The sequence below is a fragment of the Aquarana catesbeiana genome, linkage group LG01 (assembly GCF_042186555.1).
Source record: "Aquarana catesbeiana isolate 2022-GZ linkage group LG01, ASM4218655v1, whole genome shotgun sequence".
NCBI lineage: Eukaryota > Metazoa > Chordata > Amphibia > Anura > Ranidae > Aquarana > Aquarana catesbeiana.
In genome coordinates, this window is record NC_133324.1 from 243189611 (window position 1) to 243207551 (window position 17941).

Genomic DNA, 17941 nt, shown 5'->3' on the forward strand with positions numbered 1-17941 from the left:
TAGAACTTTTGCGCAAAAAATTCAGTGTGGCGCTATTGAGTGTGTACAGTATGGAAAACTTAAACATTAAATACCATCAAATCATACAATGTAAACAGGAAGAATATCACGTGGACACTTGTGACAGTGATTAGTGAAAAAATAGAGTAATACATATATATGTTTAAATAAATTAAACATCAAAAAACAAAATCAGATATAAAGTCCATAACACCAAAGGAAAAAGTCTGTGATAACAGTGTATAAATAGTAATATGCAGGTGTTTTCTTGTACGTGCAGGAAGATTAATTAAACCCGGTAGCCTGGTAGATGAATGGACCATAGAAGACCAGAGGTGCACAGAGGTTTGAAAACGGTGCCAGGACCATCACCAGAAGATATGGAGGCTTACCAGAAGTAGTGGCCTGAAATGGCATATGCCAAAACAGGTCAAAAAGGCTTGATGACCAACTGGTCTAGATGTATTATCTGGTCAGATGTCATCACCGCACCAACGAATGGAAGGGGGGGAAAGTGATCAGCACGACTTCCTCATTAGTAATCGTACCACCATAAGCCAAGCGAAAGATTCGTGTAACATGTGAGGGATGAAAACACTCACATAGTATAATAACGTTTTAACTTGGATTTATTAAAAATAGCAATAAAAAACAAACTCACATTTTTTGCAGATCAAAAAGGCATGTAACTCGCTACACGAGTTACATGCCTTTTTGATCTGCAAAAAATGTGAGTTTGTTTTTTATTGCTATTTTTAATAAATCCAAGTTAAAACGTTATTATACTATGTGAGTGTTTTCATCCCTCACATGTTACACGAATCTTTCGCTTGGCTTATGGTGGTACGATTACTAATGAGGAAGTCGTGCTGATCACTTTCCCCCCCTTCCATTCGTTGGTGCGGTGATGACATCTGACCAGATAATACATCTAGACCAGTTGGTCATCAAGCCTTTTTGACCTGTTTTGGCATATGCCATTTCAGGCCACTACTTCTGGTAAGCCTCCATATCTTCTGGTGATGGTCCTGGCACCGTTTTCAAACCTCTGTGCACCTCTGGTCTTCTATGGTCCATTCATCTACCAGGCTACCGGGTTTAATTAATCTTCCTGCACGTACAAGAAAATACCTGCATATTACTATTTATACACTGTTATCACAGACTTTTTCCTTTGGTGTTATGGACTTTATATCTGATTTTGTTTTTTGATGTTTAATTTATTTAAACATATATATGTATTACTCTATTTTTTCACTAATCACTGTCACAAGTGTCCACGTGATATTCTTCCTGTTTACATTGTATGATTTGATGGTATTTAATGTTTAAGTTTTCCATACTGTACACACTCAATAGCGCCACACTGTGAATTTTTTGTTGTTATTTTTCCCCTGAGTCTACGGGCGTGTTGGCTGCTTCCTTAGTTTTTTTAGCGCAGCGCTGTATCATACTTTCTTAATATTAGAACTTTTGCGCAGACCAATCAATTTACGCTTTTTGCGATTTTATTTACCAATAATATGTAGAAGAATACATATTGGCCTACAGTGATGAAGAAATTAGTTTTTTTGGATATTTATTATAGCAAAAAGTTAAAAATATTGTTTGTTTTTTTCTTCAAAATTGGCGTTTTTTTTGTGCATAGCACAAAAAATAAAAAATGCAGAGGTGATCAAATACCACCAAAAGAAAGCTCTATTTGTGTTAGAAAATAAGTCAATATTGTTTGGGTACAGTGTCGCACGACCGCCTAATTGTCAGTTAAAGCGACGCAGTGCTGTATCGCAAAGAATGGCCTGGTCATTAAGGGGGCAAATCCTTCCTTCAGTGGTTAAAGAACTGCAGTCTACTCACATAATTTGCAATAAAAGTACTAGTTACTTACCGGTAACTGTCTTTCTGGGAAATCTTCCAGGACGGCACACCTGAGAGATGAGAGGCTCCTCCCGACAGGAAACACAATCAATCAACAGCTGTTTTAAGTCCACACCCTTCCCCTTGATCCTCAGTTTGTAGAGAAGTAACTCCTGAACCTGTTTCACAAGGGAAATCATTCCTCATAGGTACTCACCTTCTAGTGTTCTAAAATTTTCCCTCCTCCAACGGGTGGGAAGTAGGCCTGCCGTCCTGGAAGATTTCCCAGAAAGACAGTTACCGGTAAGTAACTAGTACTTTTCTCAAGTCATCTTCCAGGACGGCACACCTGAGAGGATAATCAAGTAGCTCAGGCCTACCTTTAGGGTGGGACCACTGCAAGACCCTCTTGGCGAACCTCGGTTCTGCAGTGAGCTTTACCTTCACTCCATATGCTTGATGAAGGTATCTTAGCTGGATCATGCGGCTGATCTGCCGGTCTACTCCACCGGTGTCCCTGCCTTCTCTGCTTCGGATGCAGGATCTAGGTGGAGTGGGCTCTTAAAGATGGAATCAGAAAACATGTTAAACTTGTAGGTTATCAATGTTGCCTGTCACACATCTAACAACAATGGCCTATTCTGCCTATAGGTGCTGCTTAGAACCACTAAAAAGATTAATCGGAGAGCTGTGTTGTAAGACAAGGACACTACATTGATCAATAAGGGAGCCTGTATTAACACAACCCTGTCCAGGGAAATAACACTGCCAAAAGGGGGGCCCCTGACAGACAACCTTTTTTGTTCATTTTTATCTTTACGTCAGCAAAGACTGAAGGGAAACCTACTTAAGGGAAATAGATTAACAAAAACTTAACCCCTGGGTTTAAGGCATGCCCAATCTATAGTTTTACTTATGCCTGAGAGCCTACTCAGGAGATTAACATCCGTAGCAGGAGGAGAACACTCATACTGCTACAACTAGTTTTGCTAGAAGGGCAAAATGAAGGCCATGCACCGAGCTGTAACCTATTTGGTCGGGTATACATCTTTATACTTCATCTTCAGGCCATAAAACTCCTCTGAACCGAACTTCCTAAGTTCTTATTACAGGGCGACTCATTATCGCCTTCCTCCAGTGACCCATAACTCTACCGGGCTTCAACCCTAGGAAATGTCTCTGGCATCCCTGAAAGTAAGGGGTCGAGGCTTTCTGACATGTGACATTTGCAGCCAGAACTCCTGGCCCTTCCACGGAAGAGAAGACTGAAATACAAAAGGTGATACATGTATTATTAATATCACAAATAAAAAGAAAAAAATCATAGATTGTGGACATAGCACAATAGATTTAAACAGAAAGGACACAAACATAGACAAAAATGTTGTGTATCTGAGTGTGACTAGCTAAACCAACATATCAAACATGGGAAGAGACCCAAATCTGAACCTCACAGTCTGGTTTTCTGATGTGCGGCCAATATGTAAACATTAAGACAAACACACCTTAAATGCTGCGCATTTCTGAAGTGCAGCTAGCTAGGTCATAACTGGTAAATACAGAAAGGACGGGAACCCCCTTTTACAATGGTGTTTTACTGATGTACAGCAAAACAAGGCCTTAAAGAGAAGACAGAAAGACCCAAACTTCCATGTTGCGTATTTATGACGAACCACCAAGTACAGTTATAAGACAATCCTTTCTGTTATGCAGTTCTGTAGTGCAGTTACATAGAACCAACACAGAAAGAACACAAGCAACCTACAGCATTGGGTTTTTCTGAAGTGCCATAAGGTAAGGCAATATAAAACAGAAAGGACCAACAAGCTTCAATGTTGAGTATTTCTGCTGTGCAGCAACATAAAAACAAAGAAACAACAGACAGCCTTTACAGCTGCGATCTTTCTGGTCTACTGCAAAATAAGGCAATAACTCCACAATGAGTATCCCTGCTGCGTAGCAAAACCTCAACAGGAGGGACAGATAAGCTTAGGGTTCCCACACCCGTGCGACCCAACCTGCCACTTGGGACTGCAAGACGCCTGAGAAGTCATATACTATGGCTTCCAAAGGGTACCCTTCGTGACTGTGCGACTCCAGCAGTCCCTGCTTACGGAACCACAGACCTCAAGATTACACAGGTCGCAGGAAAAGCAGTTTTCAGGTTGAACAAACAAGGGGTCCCCATGCTGTGGCTCCCTGGAGGAGTGCAGCCAACAACCCCCTACTGTGTATACCTAAGAAACAGCAAGGAAGATCAATGAGAAACACCACTTACTGCTGTGCCTTTCTGATATACAGACGATAAGGCAGTAAATATAGGACATACAGGACACAATGTTCAATCTTTGTGTATGTCTGATGTGTAGCATATACCAATACTGAGCAGAGATGCCATCACGCTCAATGTGTCTCCCTGCTGAGCAGCAAAAACAAAATCAGAAAAAGACAAACAACCTTCACTGTTGTGTCCTTTCTGATATGCAGCCAATAAGGCAGTAAATGTAAGACATAAAGGACAGACAACCTTCAATCTTGTATGTGTCTGATGTGCAACAACAATTTTGAATAGAGATAGCACATCCATATTCAAGTGATTTGGCATGCGACTCAACATGTCAAATCGCATGCCTAAAATCGGCAGCCATTGCCGTTAATAGCACTGTCTGAATCAGTACGGGCCACTTTGTGGTGCTGCACTGATTACCAATGGCAGTATGTGTACTACCCCAGGCACAGGTTCAATTTTGTATTTTCCAACAAAATCAGGACCATCCATCGTCACTGCTGCCTTTCTGATAAGCAACCAATAAGGCAGTAATACAGGACCCACAGACAGACCTCAGTCGTGTATATCTCTGATGTGCAACAATCTAACAATTCTGAATAGAGATAGCACATCCATCTTCAAGCGATTTGGCATGCGACTCAACATGTCAAATCGCATGCCTAAAATCGGCAGCCATTGCCGTTAATAGCACTGTCTGAATCAGCACGACGCCACTTTGTGGTGCTGTACCGATTACCAAAGGCAGTATATGTACTACCCCTGGCCCAGGTTCAATTTGTACTTCTGTTATGGAGCCCGACAAATCAGGACCATCAATCTTTCCTGCTGCCTTTCTGATAAGCAACCAATAAGGCAGTAATACAGGACACAAAACCCCCACAGACAGACCTCAATCTTGTGTAGGTCTGATGTGCAGCAATATAACACTTATGAGCAGAGATGTCTTTACCAGACTCAATGATGTGCGTTTCTGCCGTGCGGCACAAAACCAGAAAGTACAGACCACCTTCCCTGTTGTATTTTTCTGATCTGTAGCCAAAGCAGTACCTTTAGGACATAAAGGACACCCAACAAGCTTCAGTGCAGTGCATTTCTGATGTACAGCAATATACCCCTTATGAGCAGAGATGTCACAAATCTCAATGTGTATTTCTGCTGTGCCACCAAACACCCCAGCAAGGACAAACCTTCACTACTGAGGTCCACTGGTGAGCAGCCAAGGAGTCATGGTGTATCCCTTTATGAAATAACCAAACAGGGGCAATTTATTTCATAGGCCTAGCCTGGGCTGTAGATACTAATCCTTCACCACCAGTGAAGGAACCAATCCTAAAATGGTTGGACACCTTACTATAGTAGTTGTTGTCCTACCTTACCTCCGTAGATTGAGCAAACGCTAGCCAGCTCATACACGGGTGGGGCTGATTAGTAACTAAAGTCTCAATGAGCCCAGCCCTAGAGACCAATTTAAGACCCCTAGAAAGGGTGGTTACCAATTTAGCCTGGAGGTAAATAGCCACCTGCAGGCCTTAAACAAGCAATCATATAGCCATCTAGCTCTTGCATATGTTTGCACAGAAAATCCTTATTCAAAGGATATAGGAAAACGATTTATGGTAAATCGCTTTTAGATCTGTCACTGAGTGGACTGTAGCCCAAACCAACAAAAAGGTTTTTCTTACCCCCTGCATTAAAATATAACCACAATGTAAGAGTGGAGTGGGAGGTTGGAGCTTATGAAAAGTTACCCATAGCAAGCAACCCCCAAAAGGAGGATCTGTCACAAGGGAACCCCTACTGTGCCACACAGAAGCTTGGTCCCTGCCACATTGTTGAAGGTTAGGTCAGCTTTTAAGCATCTTGGAGCAACTTCAGATTCCTAGCAGCTGGGCTAATAGGGCCAGATAACCTAGTGCACCTGCTGAGCAAGGGAGCTTACTCCTGAATCCTTCAACCATTGCACCATTAATAATTTGTTCAGTGGTATACCTGGCCAGTAAGGAACTCTTTGTTCTACCAGGTCACCCCCTTTGCTATATTCACCCCTACTAATGTACCACAACCGGGTATGTAGGGAGAGGCTGGCAACCTACTATTGTGATAACCACAGTGTCTCTGCTATAAGAGGGAGCTGTGGCTGGTGGTTTTTAGCAGTAGCTTCTGGGCTGTTTTGTTATGCAGACCCCAGGCCCTGCACTGCACCACTCAGTAAATATAGGTGGAAGGGGAAAAAAATGCCTTACCTACCTCTTTCCCATCTGAGGTGGTTTAGGCACATTCGCTCCTCTGCACCACTTGTCCACCATACAGCATCATTGATGTAAGAGGGAGCTGTGGCTGGTGTTCTTAGCAAAAGCTTCTGGGCTATTTGAATCCAGACCCCAGGGGAGATGATCTCAAATGCCCAGAAACCATCTGGCTGGGACTGGGGATTTTTGACTCACCGTTGTCGTCTTCCCCCTTTTGCCACAGCCACCGGGCTTGCTTTTCCATCCTTATGGTCCACACGCAAGGAGGATAGCTGCCAAAGTGCCCCCCCCTCCAACTGCTGTCCCTTTAGGGAGCTGCAAGGTTAGGCTGTGTCCTGCACTGTACCAGTCAGTATATACACAAGGGGGGGGGGGGGGCAATGCCATACGTTCCTCATTCCCATCTGAGGTGGTTTAGGCAGACAATTACCATAGTGAATTGGTGCCTCCTCGAAAGGAGGATGTGGGCGCCTGCTCCTGCTGACTCTCAGCCTTCCCTTCTGGGTAAGAACGCGGGTCGTTCAGGCGGTGCCCTCCCCAGCAGCCCACGCGAGCTACCAGGGGCCCAGAAGTCAGGGGATACGATCCCCCTGGAAAGAACCGACGGCCAGCACCCCCGTCTGAACGGACGCCCGGACAGATAAGGGGGGAGACAGGATAAGGGCCCCTGAAGTTCTGGGTACACCACTGTACCCAGGGGCCTTCAGCTATCAGGGGGGCTTTCCCAGTTTTTGCTGCCCCCCCTGAAGAAAGGATAGGGGAACCCCCCGGGAAGGATAAATATATCCTGCCAGACCCAGAGGCTTCCCAGGCATTTGGTCCGGCTCCCAGGGGGAGACCACCAGCCCCAGGCTTCGGTCATTTGGAAAAAAACAAACAGTTTCGCTGTGTAGGGAGAAACACAATCAAAAACTGAGGATCAAGGGGAAGGGTGTGGACTTAAAACAGCTGTTGATTGATTGTGTTTCCTGTCGGGAGGAGCCTCTCATCTCTCAGGTGTGCCGTCCTGGAAGATGACTTGAGAAAAATCATCTTTGCCATTCTGAAGCTTCCCTCCAACCATTTTGCGTATTATTTTATATATACTGTGATTCTGTACTTGCCAAATATGCTGCAGAAATCTCCCTCCACTAAGTCTGGTTGCATCCTTTTTAGTTGTGGGCAGCTGAAGCTGCTGCCTGTTCACTTCCTGGATTTACACAGACACACATCCAGCTCTGCAGATCTCAATGGCCCTCTTATGACTCATCCCCCCCCTCCCTTCCTGGTAAACTCTCACAAGAGTGAGAGAGAAGGCTGTGGATGATAACATAAGACTAGGCTAATGACCAGACAAGAAACAGGGGTGTATAAAGTATTCACTGGCAGATAGAAAAAAAGGTTTTACTATCCAAAGTTAAAACAACAAGGGCAGATGATTTAATAGATGGAAAGTTGAAAAAAAAAAAAAATCACTGAAGGTCTGCTATAGAAAAAGTTTCTTTACTTTACAAGCACTGGAGCAGCTGCAGGGAATAGAATTACACAGGCGTTAGAGGAGAGGGGTGGGGCAGAGATTGATTCTCACACAGACTATGGAAGAGACAGGGAGAGATGCAGAGATGCTGAGGAGAGCTAGATGACAGAGGCACAAAAACTGACCACCCTATCAGAGATCCGCAGCCATGATCAACATGGTCAGTTTACAGAGGGCAAGACAGGAACAAGCCGAATCAGCATTATTATTGTATTGTACAACATTGGAAGGGACAATTGGCATGGCAAAAGCACTGGGCTAGATCTTGTGCCTTAAAAGGCACAGGAGCAAGTTTTTTATTTTTTTATTAGGGTTACAACCACTTTAACTGAAGTACGCATTATAAAATCCAAGCATGCACACTGTGGGGACTTTGCTTACCTTGGTATATTCTGTAAGAGATTCAATAAGTGCGTATGTAGTCTGAGACAGGAAAGTCTGGGTGCTGTCTGTTACCAGAGATGCAGCCCTTTTTATGAGGGATTCATTTGATAATCCTGGCTCTGACCTCTGCTAGGGAACACAAAAATACAATTATTGTAGCATACGTGGATTATTCACATTAGAAATAGATATGCAATATAAAACATTTCACTGAAGCAGTGTTAATTTAGTTGACTAAATAAATAGTATTTTCATTGACTAAATACGACAAACAATTGAGATGACTAAAATGGCATTTTAGTCAAAAGACTATGACTAAACCTAAATTGAAATTTGACATCAAAATAAACACTGCACTACCACATAAGAATATGTAGGGGGCATCTACTAATCTGCTAAAAGAAAAAAAAAAAAAAAAAAAAGAAAGAAAGAACGAAAGAAAGAACGAAAGAACGAAAGAACGAAAGAAAATGGCTTTTCTTATTTTTTTTTTTCCTTAATATTTAATGTTCGTAATAGATTCAGGTAACATGTGCAATGGCATTACAGCCAATAGAGTTTACAGTTTTTTTTTTTATATTTTCAAGTTGTACTTCCGTTTGTATAAAAGCAATATACTGGTTTATGAAACTTGGGTTTAAAAAGACGTTATATATCGCAACAACTAAAATCTGTGTCTGTAGTGCATGTTGAAACCGTAAAAGGGGTTGTAAACCCTCATGTTTTTTCACCTTAATGCATCCTATGCATTATTTTTGTTGGCCTGGAGTTACATCATGTATGCTCTTGCACTTGCTCTGTGGTTTATTTATTATTCTTATGTATTGTCGGTTATTCCTGTACACAAATTGTCACACCATCTGAGTGGTTGTACAGAAATGTATAGAAAGAGGAAGAATAAAGTAATCTTGCACCAGCTGCACAAGTGTTCCTATAATGTGTGGCTGACCACAGCTCAGAATTAGGCTGGGTTCACACTGGTACAAACACAACTGTTATCCTTGCCCTGCGACATCGGTCCTACTTCCAGCCGACTTGAATAAACAGGATACAATTTTGCTCTGACTTTGAGATAATGGACTTATCCTTTGACCAATCAAAACAATCCCAGAGTGACATAAATGTATTTTCCTGCAGCTGTAATCAACTTGCAAATGACTTCTAAAATAGAAGTCAATGCAAGTTGCCTGAAGTCTTCCCTGGAGCAACTTGTTTCTCCTCTCTGGGCAGCCTGCCAAGTCTGAGAAAAGAAGCTAAAGAGATACAATGTTTATACTTATCTATGAACTGAACTCCTTGTGTAGAAGTTCTCAGTTTAACTATTTAAAGACTAAATCTTTTCTGACACTTGTAAAAATCCTGTATTTTCTGCTAGAAAATCACTTAGAACCCCCAAGGCTGCTTTCACACTGGAGCGGGCAGGCGTTGACGGTAAAACGCTGCTAGTTTTAGGGGCGCTTTACCGTCATTTTAGCGGTGTTATTCGGCTAGTAGAGTTAGAAACTTAACCACGCTTCTCATAAAAATTAGATTGTCCTGGGAAAAAAAAGGTAATACCTCTAATGCTGTCCAAGCTTTGGAATGTCATTCCACCGATGAGATGTTAGCAGCTGAAATCTTCTACTACAACCAACACTTCTGAGTGTGATGATCTTCTGGTTTCCAGCTGCACAGAGTGGTTTCTCCTGCCATACTCAACATCAGTGCAAGACACAGGAAAAAACTACTCAAAAAGTGGGACACCAAAAGACAATGGGAAAAATCATCCAACGTCTTTTAGATTTCTTGAGAACATCTAGTTCCTGATTCTGCCACCCTCAGTATGATTTTCTGTACTGCACTCTACATTGCAAAATAAATTAAACCAACTTTTCAAAGAGTGAGACATTACAGTAGGGTCAGGACAGACGTCCAACAAACATCTTCAGGCAGACACCTTCAGTACTATACAAACAAGTATTTTTTTTATGCATTTGAACCTGGTATATACATACATATACAGTAGCTGAAATCTTCATCTTGCGCAGACACATTAAGGGAAACTTGTCTGACTATAGAGGCTGCCATTGTTGAACCCTCCCTGTGAAATAGGCATCAACCTGGCTTAATGCACACCTGTCATGATTGAAACAAGGAGGCTGCCATTGCTGACCTCTCCTGAAAATGCTAAATGCCTGGATGTCATGCTTACCCTTCTCTTTTAATACTTTGAGTCGCATGGAACAAGTAAACAAAGACTTGCAAGTCTGACATCTGCACATTTGTTCTGGGTCAGCAACTGAAAGTATTAAAACAATTTAATGTAACAGCCAGACAATTAGCACATTTTCAAGGAGGTCAGTAATAGCAGCTCCCATATTTTTCACTTAACAGGCTTACCTGTCGTAACAGCTAATGTTTTCAGAAGGGGGCTGGCATTTGCATCTTCTGCATTTCTCCTAGTATAGGTTTTCTTGAAGTGGTATAAGCAACCTGTGAAAAACCTTGGTATTTTTGCGCATTGCTAAAGGGAAGATTTTTTTTTTAAAAACTATGCCGAATCTCTCCATCAGCAAAGACCAGATGAAAGTAAAAGATTGATATCTGTTATGCAACCAGACACCGAGGGATCACAGAGCAGCATTTTCCACAAGAAAGAAGAAACAGCTAGCATCTTTAAGGCTGTGTTGACATATGAGCACACAGCGGCTCACAGCAGGAGTCCAGTGCGTCCTCGATTACCGTTTCAGGTCCGATTTCAGCCCAAATTTTAGGCTGAATTCGGACCTGAAATGGATCAAGAGATGCACAGGACTCTTGTGCAAATCGCACCGGAGCCACTGCGGAGATATGTGAACCGGCTCCATAGAGAGCTGGTCACAATCTCCTGCTGTGTAAATTGAATGCGGGGAAACCCGCATACAATTTGCACGAGTGTGAACCTGGCCTAAAAGAGGTATGCAATTTAAACAAAACATACAGTCACCTAGGTCGATGCAGCGTCTGTCCCCCACTGCCTCTAGACTGAGAACTGAGCAAAGACCCCCATTTGTTCAGTTCTCAGTCTTAAGTTAGTAGAAAGCCAGTGACTGTCAGTCACCAGCTCTCTGCTCTGCCCCTCCGGCACTCACTGGAGCGCCAGGCTGTGGAGGCAGAAGCAGCTGGCTCAGGATTTCAGCAGTGCACCGAGAGGCTGAGCCAGCTGCCAGTCAGGCCTCTGGGTGGATCCCGACATTAAAGTCAGGATCTCTCATAGCCTGTACTGGCTGAGCGATGTCAATCGACAGCGGACATTAGCCCGCTGTCGGCTGAATATGGGTCACAGGAGTGCAGAGATGCATTCCTGTGACCCACACAAAAAGTAGGACCAAATGAACCTTGCCCCTACTTCTTTAATAACTTTAAATTATATCATTTATAGGTCAAACTTTCCACATTAATTGATAACCAACACTGCACAATACTACTATAGTTTTATATTTTCTTTACCTGCCCCACAGGAATGGCACAAAGACTTGCCCCAACTCCAACAGAAAGTACCCGACGCCATGAACCTTTAAAAAGGCCCAAAAAAGATCTGTTTTGGACCACTGGAAAGGTCTGCCTGAAAAAATAAAAATATATTCTTAAAAACAATTACACATTTTTGGGAAAAAACCCACAATATTTAAAGTGGTTGTAAATCTCCCAGACATGAAATATGAACAAAGCATATCCCTGTATAGTGTGTACTTATCCCAATTAAGAGCACCAAGTGTCATTTCTGTCTACTGCTTCGGTCCTCTGCTTATAGCATGAATCACTTCCTGACACCAAGAGAAAAATAGTGACAGGGGAGGGAGCTCCAATTGATTGACAGCCTTAGTTCTGTTCCTGTGTGCTGTATGAAGAGTGCAATTTCAGCTCTGAAATGTTATATGTTTGAGTACCCACCTTTCTGGCTTTTATCAATAAATTGTTTCTGCAGAGGGTTATATCTGCATGCGTATGTGACCTCCCTAGCGATAGAAGGTCCACACTATCTGGTAAGAGTCCCCATTTACAGAGTAATTGCCACAGGAGGATCTGCATGCTTCTTGGTGGTGGAACTCCTTGTATTACATCTTCTTGGATTTCTATATTTTCACAACTTTATTTTCAATTTTCCATTTTTATATTTTTGATTTACACGCTTTTCCTCTTGTTTTTCACAATTGTTTCAATATGCACTAGGTTATTATGTTCATGGTATATAATCTTGTTTCTATTTGGCCAAGCGTGACTTTTTTTGTTTCTAGGCTGGATTACGAACATGTACCTCATCCAGCCTGTTCCGTATTAGGGGCGCACATGCAAGAGACCCCTGCTAACCCACGCCGTCATTGGCTACAGCGCAATTTTGTCAGCAGATCCCAGCCAATGATTTTGGCTGTGGACCTGCTGCTCAGCTGTAGCCAATCATAGTCATGTGTTTAAAAACACACAGCACCCTGTACACAGAGCATCGATCTGGCTATTTCTTCTCCCTGCAAATCAGAGAGAAACACAGCCAGAACTGGAAGTAAAAGCCACATGGTCTAGCGGCGTTATGCATGGATGAGAAGCCAGGTGACGTCAGTCCCAGACCCAGAGTTATTGGAACCTTACTTGTGAGCGCCGTTGGCACTTTTTAAATGCTTTTTATACATGAATAAAATGAGAGTATTTTACCTTGGGTGTGGCCGAGTAATATGCACTACACTACATGCGGTATAGCTGCACGATTTTGGCTAAAATGAGAATCACAATTTTTTTGCTCAGAATAAAGATCACGATTCTCGCGGCGTAACATCTTTTACATTATACACAAAAAAAAATTGGACTAACTTTACTGTTTAGTTTTTTTTTTTTTTTTTTTTTTTAATTCCTTACAGTGTATTTTTTTTTTTTTTTACAAATTTTTTATTTATTTAGTCAAAGGGAAGGGTCCATGGACCCTTGGTACAGTACAGATATCTGTTCAACATAAACCGTACAATGAAGAATATAACATCATTAAACAAGAAATAATTAAGTGGTCTTGTACATACATTGTCTGGCTTAGAAAACCATGTAGTCCTCCCCTTTCATTTTATTTGGAGAATAAATCAAACTAGTCCCTGTGTAAAACACAGAGCAAGAACAGAAAGAACAGACGGGAAGGAAAATAGGAAGTTGGAATATAGAGTAAAGGAGAAGCAAGATAGGCTAGCAAGGAGGAGGGTGGGGGGGGGGAGGTAGGGGGGGGTAGGGATGGAGGGTAATGTGACGTCACGAGTTTTTGTGTCTATGTTACGTAGAAAGGAATACGTAGATGACTTATGTAACCCCAGCAGGGCGCTGTATTTGACATTGGGGGTCTATCTTCCAATTTGCTTAATCTCCCTCTGCATCTGGGGTCCCAAAGAGGTCTTTGCCTTCCTCCGAGTAGACAAACATGTTCCAAAGTGACCATGTTTTTGAGTATTTCTCCTGTTGGTTACGAGCTGACAGGATAAGATCTTCAAATTTATTGGTTTCCTGAACTTTTCTGAGCCACATTCTAATTGTCGGAGGTTGTGAGGATTTCCACTTAAGCGGAATGCAGGCTTTGGCGGCATCAAGAAAATGGCGGATAATCGATTTTTTATAAGTTTTTGCCGAAACCTCTGACATATGAAGGAGGTAAAAGGCCGGGTCGTCTGGTAATTGCCGGTCTGTGAATTTCTGCATAATATTTTTGACTCCCAACCAGAATTGTTTTATATCGGGGCAGTCCCAAAACACATGGAGTAATGTACCTCGTTCCTCCTGGCATCTCCAGCATCTGAGGACGTCGGGAATATTCTACTTAATTTCTCAGGTGTTCTGTACCACCTGGTCAGGATTTTGAAGTTTGTTTCTTGTGTTTTCGTACATATGGAAGATTTGTATGTAAATTGAATAATACGTTGCTTCTGTTGTGAGCTGAAGGTACAGTTTAAGTCTCTTTCCCAGTCCGCGATATGTTTTAGTGAATAGGTGTCTGGGGGAGTGATCAGAAGGTTGTACATGCACGACAGTGTGTGTGTGGTAAAGTCCCTTCTGTTGAACAGATTTCTTCCAATGTTGTGAGGGGTTGGTCAAAGCTTTGTGGTGGAGGGAGGGATCTGAAGAAGTGAGTAATCTGGAAGGCGTTTAAAAATTTTAATTGGAAAGTACCCGTGGGGTTCATGAGTTCTTGTAAGCTGGGCCATTTTTTTTGTTTTAGGAAGTGAGAAGCCTGGGTAAAGCCTGACGCCATTAATTGTTTAAATTGATCCTCCTGGAATCCCGGGGTAAAATCAGGGTTCCCCAAGATCGGGAAGAGTGGCGAGTTTGTGGATGAAATAGATCCCTTTTTTATCAGGAGGGCACATACTTTCATCGTGTGTCCAATAACAGGGTGGAATTTTATATCCTTAGATAGTGTGTCGTAGCACCAAGGAGCTCTAGTCAGAGGAATAGAGCTCTGACTCTGCTCAATCTGAGTCCATAATTTGAGGGGACTGTGCCTGTTCCAGTCCACCAGTCTTCCAAGATGAACTGCTTGGTAGTACTTGCGAACATCCGGAACTGCTAGACCTCCATACTGCTTTGGCAACGAGAGTTGTGATCTCTTCAAGCGGGGGTGTTTGTGGGCCCAAATAAATTCAAAGAACAATTGTCGTATATGTCGGAAGAAGGTGGCTGGGATATGTATGGGAAGAGCCTGTATGAGATATGTGAATTTTGGCAGAATGCTCATTTTTAGTATATTGCAGCGGCCGAACCAGGAATGTAAGCCCGACGACCATTTTTTTAAGAGAGCACGTACCCTAGAGAGAAGAGGTGGGAAGTTCAGGTTGAATATCTTTGATATGTGTGTTGGGATAGTAGTACCTAGATACGTCAGAGCCGTGTTGTTCCATTTCAGTTTAAAATTTGTCTGGACTTGTGTCTTGAGAGACTGTGAGAGGTTAATACCCATCGCCTCTGATTTTTGAAAATTAATTTTGAGGTTGGAAAGGGTGCCATATATTTTGATTTCTCTAAGGAGGTTTGGGAGGGATATCACAGGGTTGGTAAGGGAGAATAACATGTCGTCTGCGTAGGCCGAAATTTTATGTTGAGAATTTCCAACTGATATACCACTAATGTCTGGGTTCCTGCGAACTGTACAAAGAAAGGGCTCCAGTGACAGGGCGAAAAGGAGGGGAGAGAGCGGACACCCCTGTCTTGTCCCATTTGATATGTGAAAAGGATCTGATAAGACACCATTCGCTCTGACCTGGGCTGTGGGTTTACAGTATATCGATGAGATCCGTTGAATCATTTGATCTCCAAATCCGACATACTGGAGTACTGCGAACATAAATTTCCAATTCACCCTGTCAAAGGCCTTCTCCGCGTCCGTGCCCAAAAATATACAAGGAATTTGGGATTTATTTATTATATGTAGTAAATTAAGCACTTTGGTGGTGTTATCCCTAGCCTCTCTACTGGGAACAAATCCCACTTGATCTAAGTGAATCAAGTGAGGTAAGTGTTGTTGAATTCTGTTTGCAAGGATTTTTGTGAATAATTTGAGATCTGAGTTGAGCAGTGATATCGGTCTATAGCTCCCGCAGGAGGAAGGGTCTTTCCCTTCCTTTGGAATCACTGCAATGTGGGCTTGCAATGACTCCACCGCAAACGGAGATGTGGGTCCTACCGTATTAAACAATTTCACCATGTATGGGCTCAGCGATGATATAAAGGCTTTATAGTACAGTATGGTCAGTCCATCTGGGCCCGGAGCTTTCCCTGGTTTGGATGAAGCTATTGCCCCTTGTATTTCTTCGCTTGTAATCGGGTCATCTAAGGCTTCCCTGACAGATTCGGGCAATTTAGACATCTGAGAGGAGGTCAGGTAGTCTTGTATGGCCTCTTGCTTTGGGGGGGCCCCAGGAATGTTGTAAAGAGTAGAGTAAAATTTTTGAAATTCACTAGCAATGTCATGAGGTTTAGAAATTTTAGTTCCTTGCGGAGAAGATATGTAGGGTATGTAAGTTGCCAGTCTTTGGTCTCTTAGGGATCGTGCTAGTAGTTTGCCGCATTTGTTACCTGATTCGTATGACATTTTCCTACATATCTGAATCGATGCTTTGGCTTTAAATTGTAAAAGGTCGTTAATTTGCGATCTGCAGGTAAGTAATTCTGTTTCTATGGGCGGGGATGGGGATTGTTTATGGGTTATTTCTAATCGTCGGAAGTCGTCTAGCAGTGAGTTAAGTTGTTGGGTCCGATGTTTTTTAATTCTTGAGCCGTGTTTAATGAGTATTCCCCTTATGACTGCTTTGTGAGCTTCCCACACAATGCCGGGGGTACAGTCTGCTGTGTCATTTGTTTGGAAGTAATATTGAAGCTCTCTGGTTATCTCTGCTATTACTTCGGTGTCATGTAAGAGGCTTTCGTTCAGCCTCCAATATTTTGTTTTTGAAGTAAGAGAATCAGTGAGAGCATAGGAGAGGGAGATTGGCGCGTGGTCCGACCACGTGATAGAACCTATTGTGGAGGTCCTGACAGAGTGAAGTTGTGAGTGTGGTATAAGGAAGTAGTCAATTCGGGAGTACACCTTGTGTGGGGTTGAGTAGAAGGTGTAATCTCTTTCTGTGGGGTGTAAAAAATACGCCAAACATCCACTAGTTGCGCTTTATGTAGGATCTGATCAATGCGTTTACGGGAGCCAGGAGGAACGGTTGAAAATTTCGAGGACGAGTCTTCCGTAGGGATCATGGGAATATTTAAATCACCTCCTAATATCATCTGGCCTTCAGAAAAGTTCAGCAATTTTTCGATAGTTTTCTCAAGAAAGGCATCTTGGTGGGAATTAGGAGCGTATAGGTTAGCCAGGGTCACCTTCACCTCCCCAATTTTGCCTATTAAAAATAGGAAACGACCTGCTGGGTCTGCTATTGAATCTAGGCAGATCCAAGGGACTCGGCTGGAGAATAAAATAGATACTCCTTTTGATTTGCTTTCCGGATTTGTAGCATGATAAGCTAATGGGAACGAGCGGTTCTTAAGTATCGGTAACTTGTCTTCTCTAAAATGGGTTTCCTGTAGAAGGGCGATGTCTGCTTTATGTCGGTGTAAGTCATGTAGCAACATACGCCTCTTTTCTGGGATGTTTAGGCCTTTGGTGTTCAAAGATATCACATTAATTACCTCCATTGTGGTGGAGAGGGGGGGGGGGGGGAGGGGGGATAAGGGTGAAGGAGGGGGGTAGGTGGAAGTGAGGATTGAGTTTAGACGAGAGGATAGGTTAGTGGTTAAGATAGAGGAAGAGTAGAGAGAGGAGAAAGAGAAAACAGTAGTCAGAGCACCCTATGGAGGGTTTATACACTCCAAACTAATGAAGAGGCACTTTAAGTGCTGAGACGCTCCCCAGAACCAGTCTGGGTAACGAGCGAAAACCTAAGCGGGTTTGTGGAAAGGAGCAGCCAGTGAGGTGCTCACTGACCATCCCTCTCCGCCCCAAGTGTGAGGTGTTTGTGAGAGACTGATGTGGTGACGGCAAATAGTCTGCAACAGGCATGTAAAGAACTAACAGACATATAATAACAGAAAGCAATATAAAATGAAAAAAAAAAAAAAAAATACAACCTATTTAGTGTGATATGTGCCCCATGTGCTATAAAAATAAAATAT

At 42.7% G+C, this 17941-nt stretch overlaps 1 protein-coding gene across 2 annotated transcripts in view; it reads right to left on the reverse strand.

Annotated features, from left to right (window-relative positions):
• Nucleotides 1–17941, reverse strand: part of DIABLO (diablo IAP-binding mitochondrial protein) — a 49870-nt gene that overhangs the window by 17688 nt on the left and 14241 nt on the right. The window contains exons 2-3 of one of the 2 annotated variants that reach the window (XM_073626893.1): nt 11765–11879; nt 8294–8422 (exon numbers count right to left, since the gene is read on the reverse strand). In XM_073626893.1, the coding sequence (XP_073482994.1) occupies nt 8294–8422; nt 11765–11879 (244 nt within the window). Of the gene's footprint in view, nt 1–8293; nt 8426–11764; nt 11880–17941 lie in introns of both variants that reach the window. The other variant, XM_073626884.1, reaches the window with a different exon arrangement.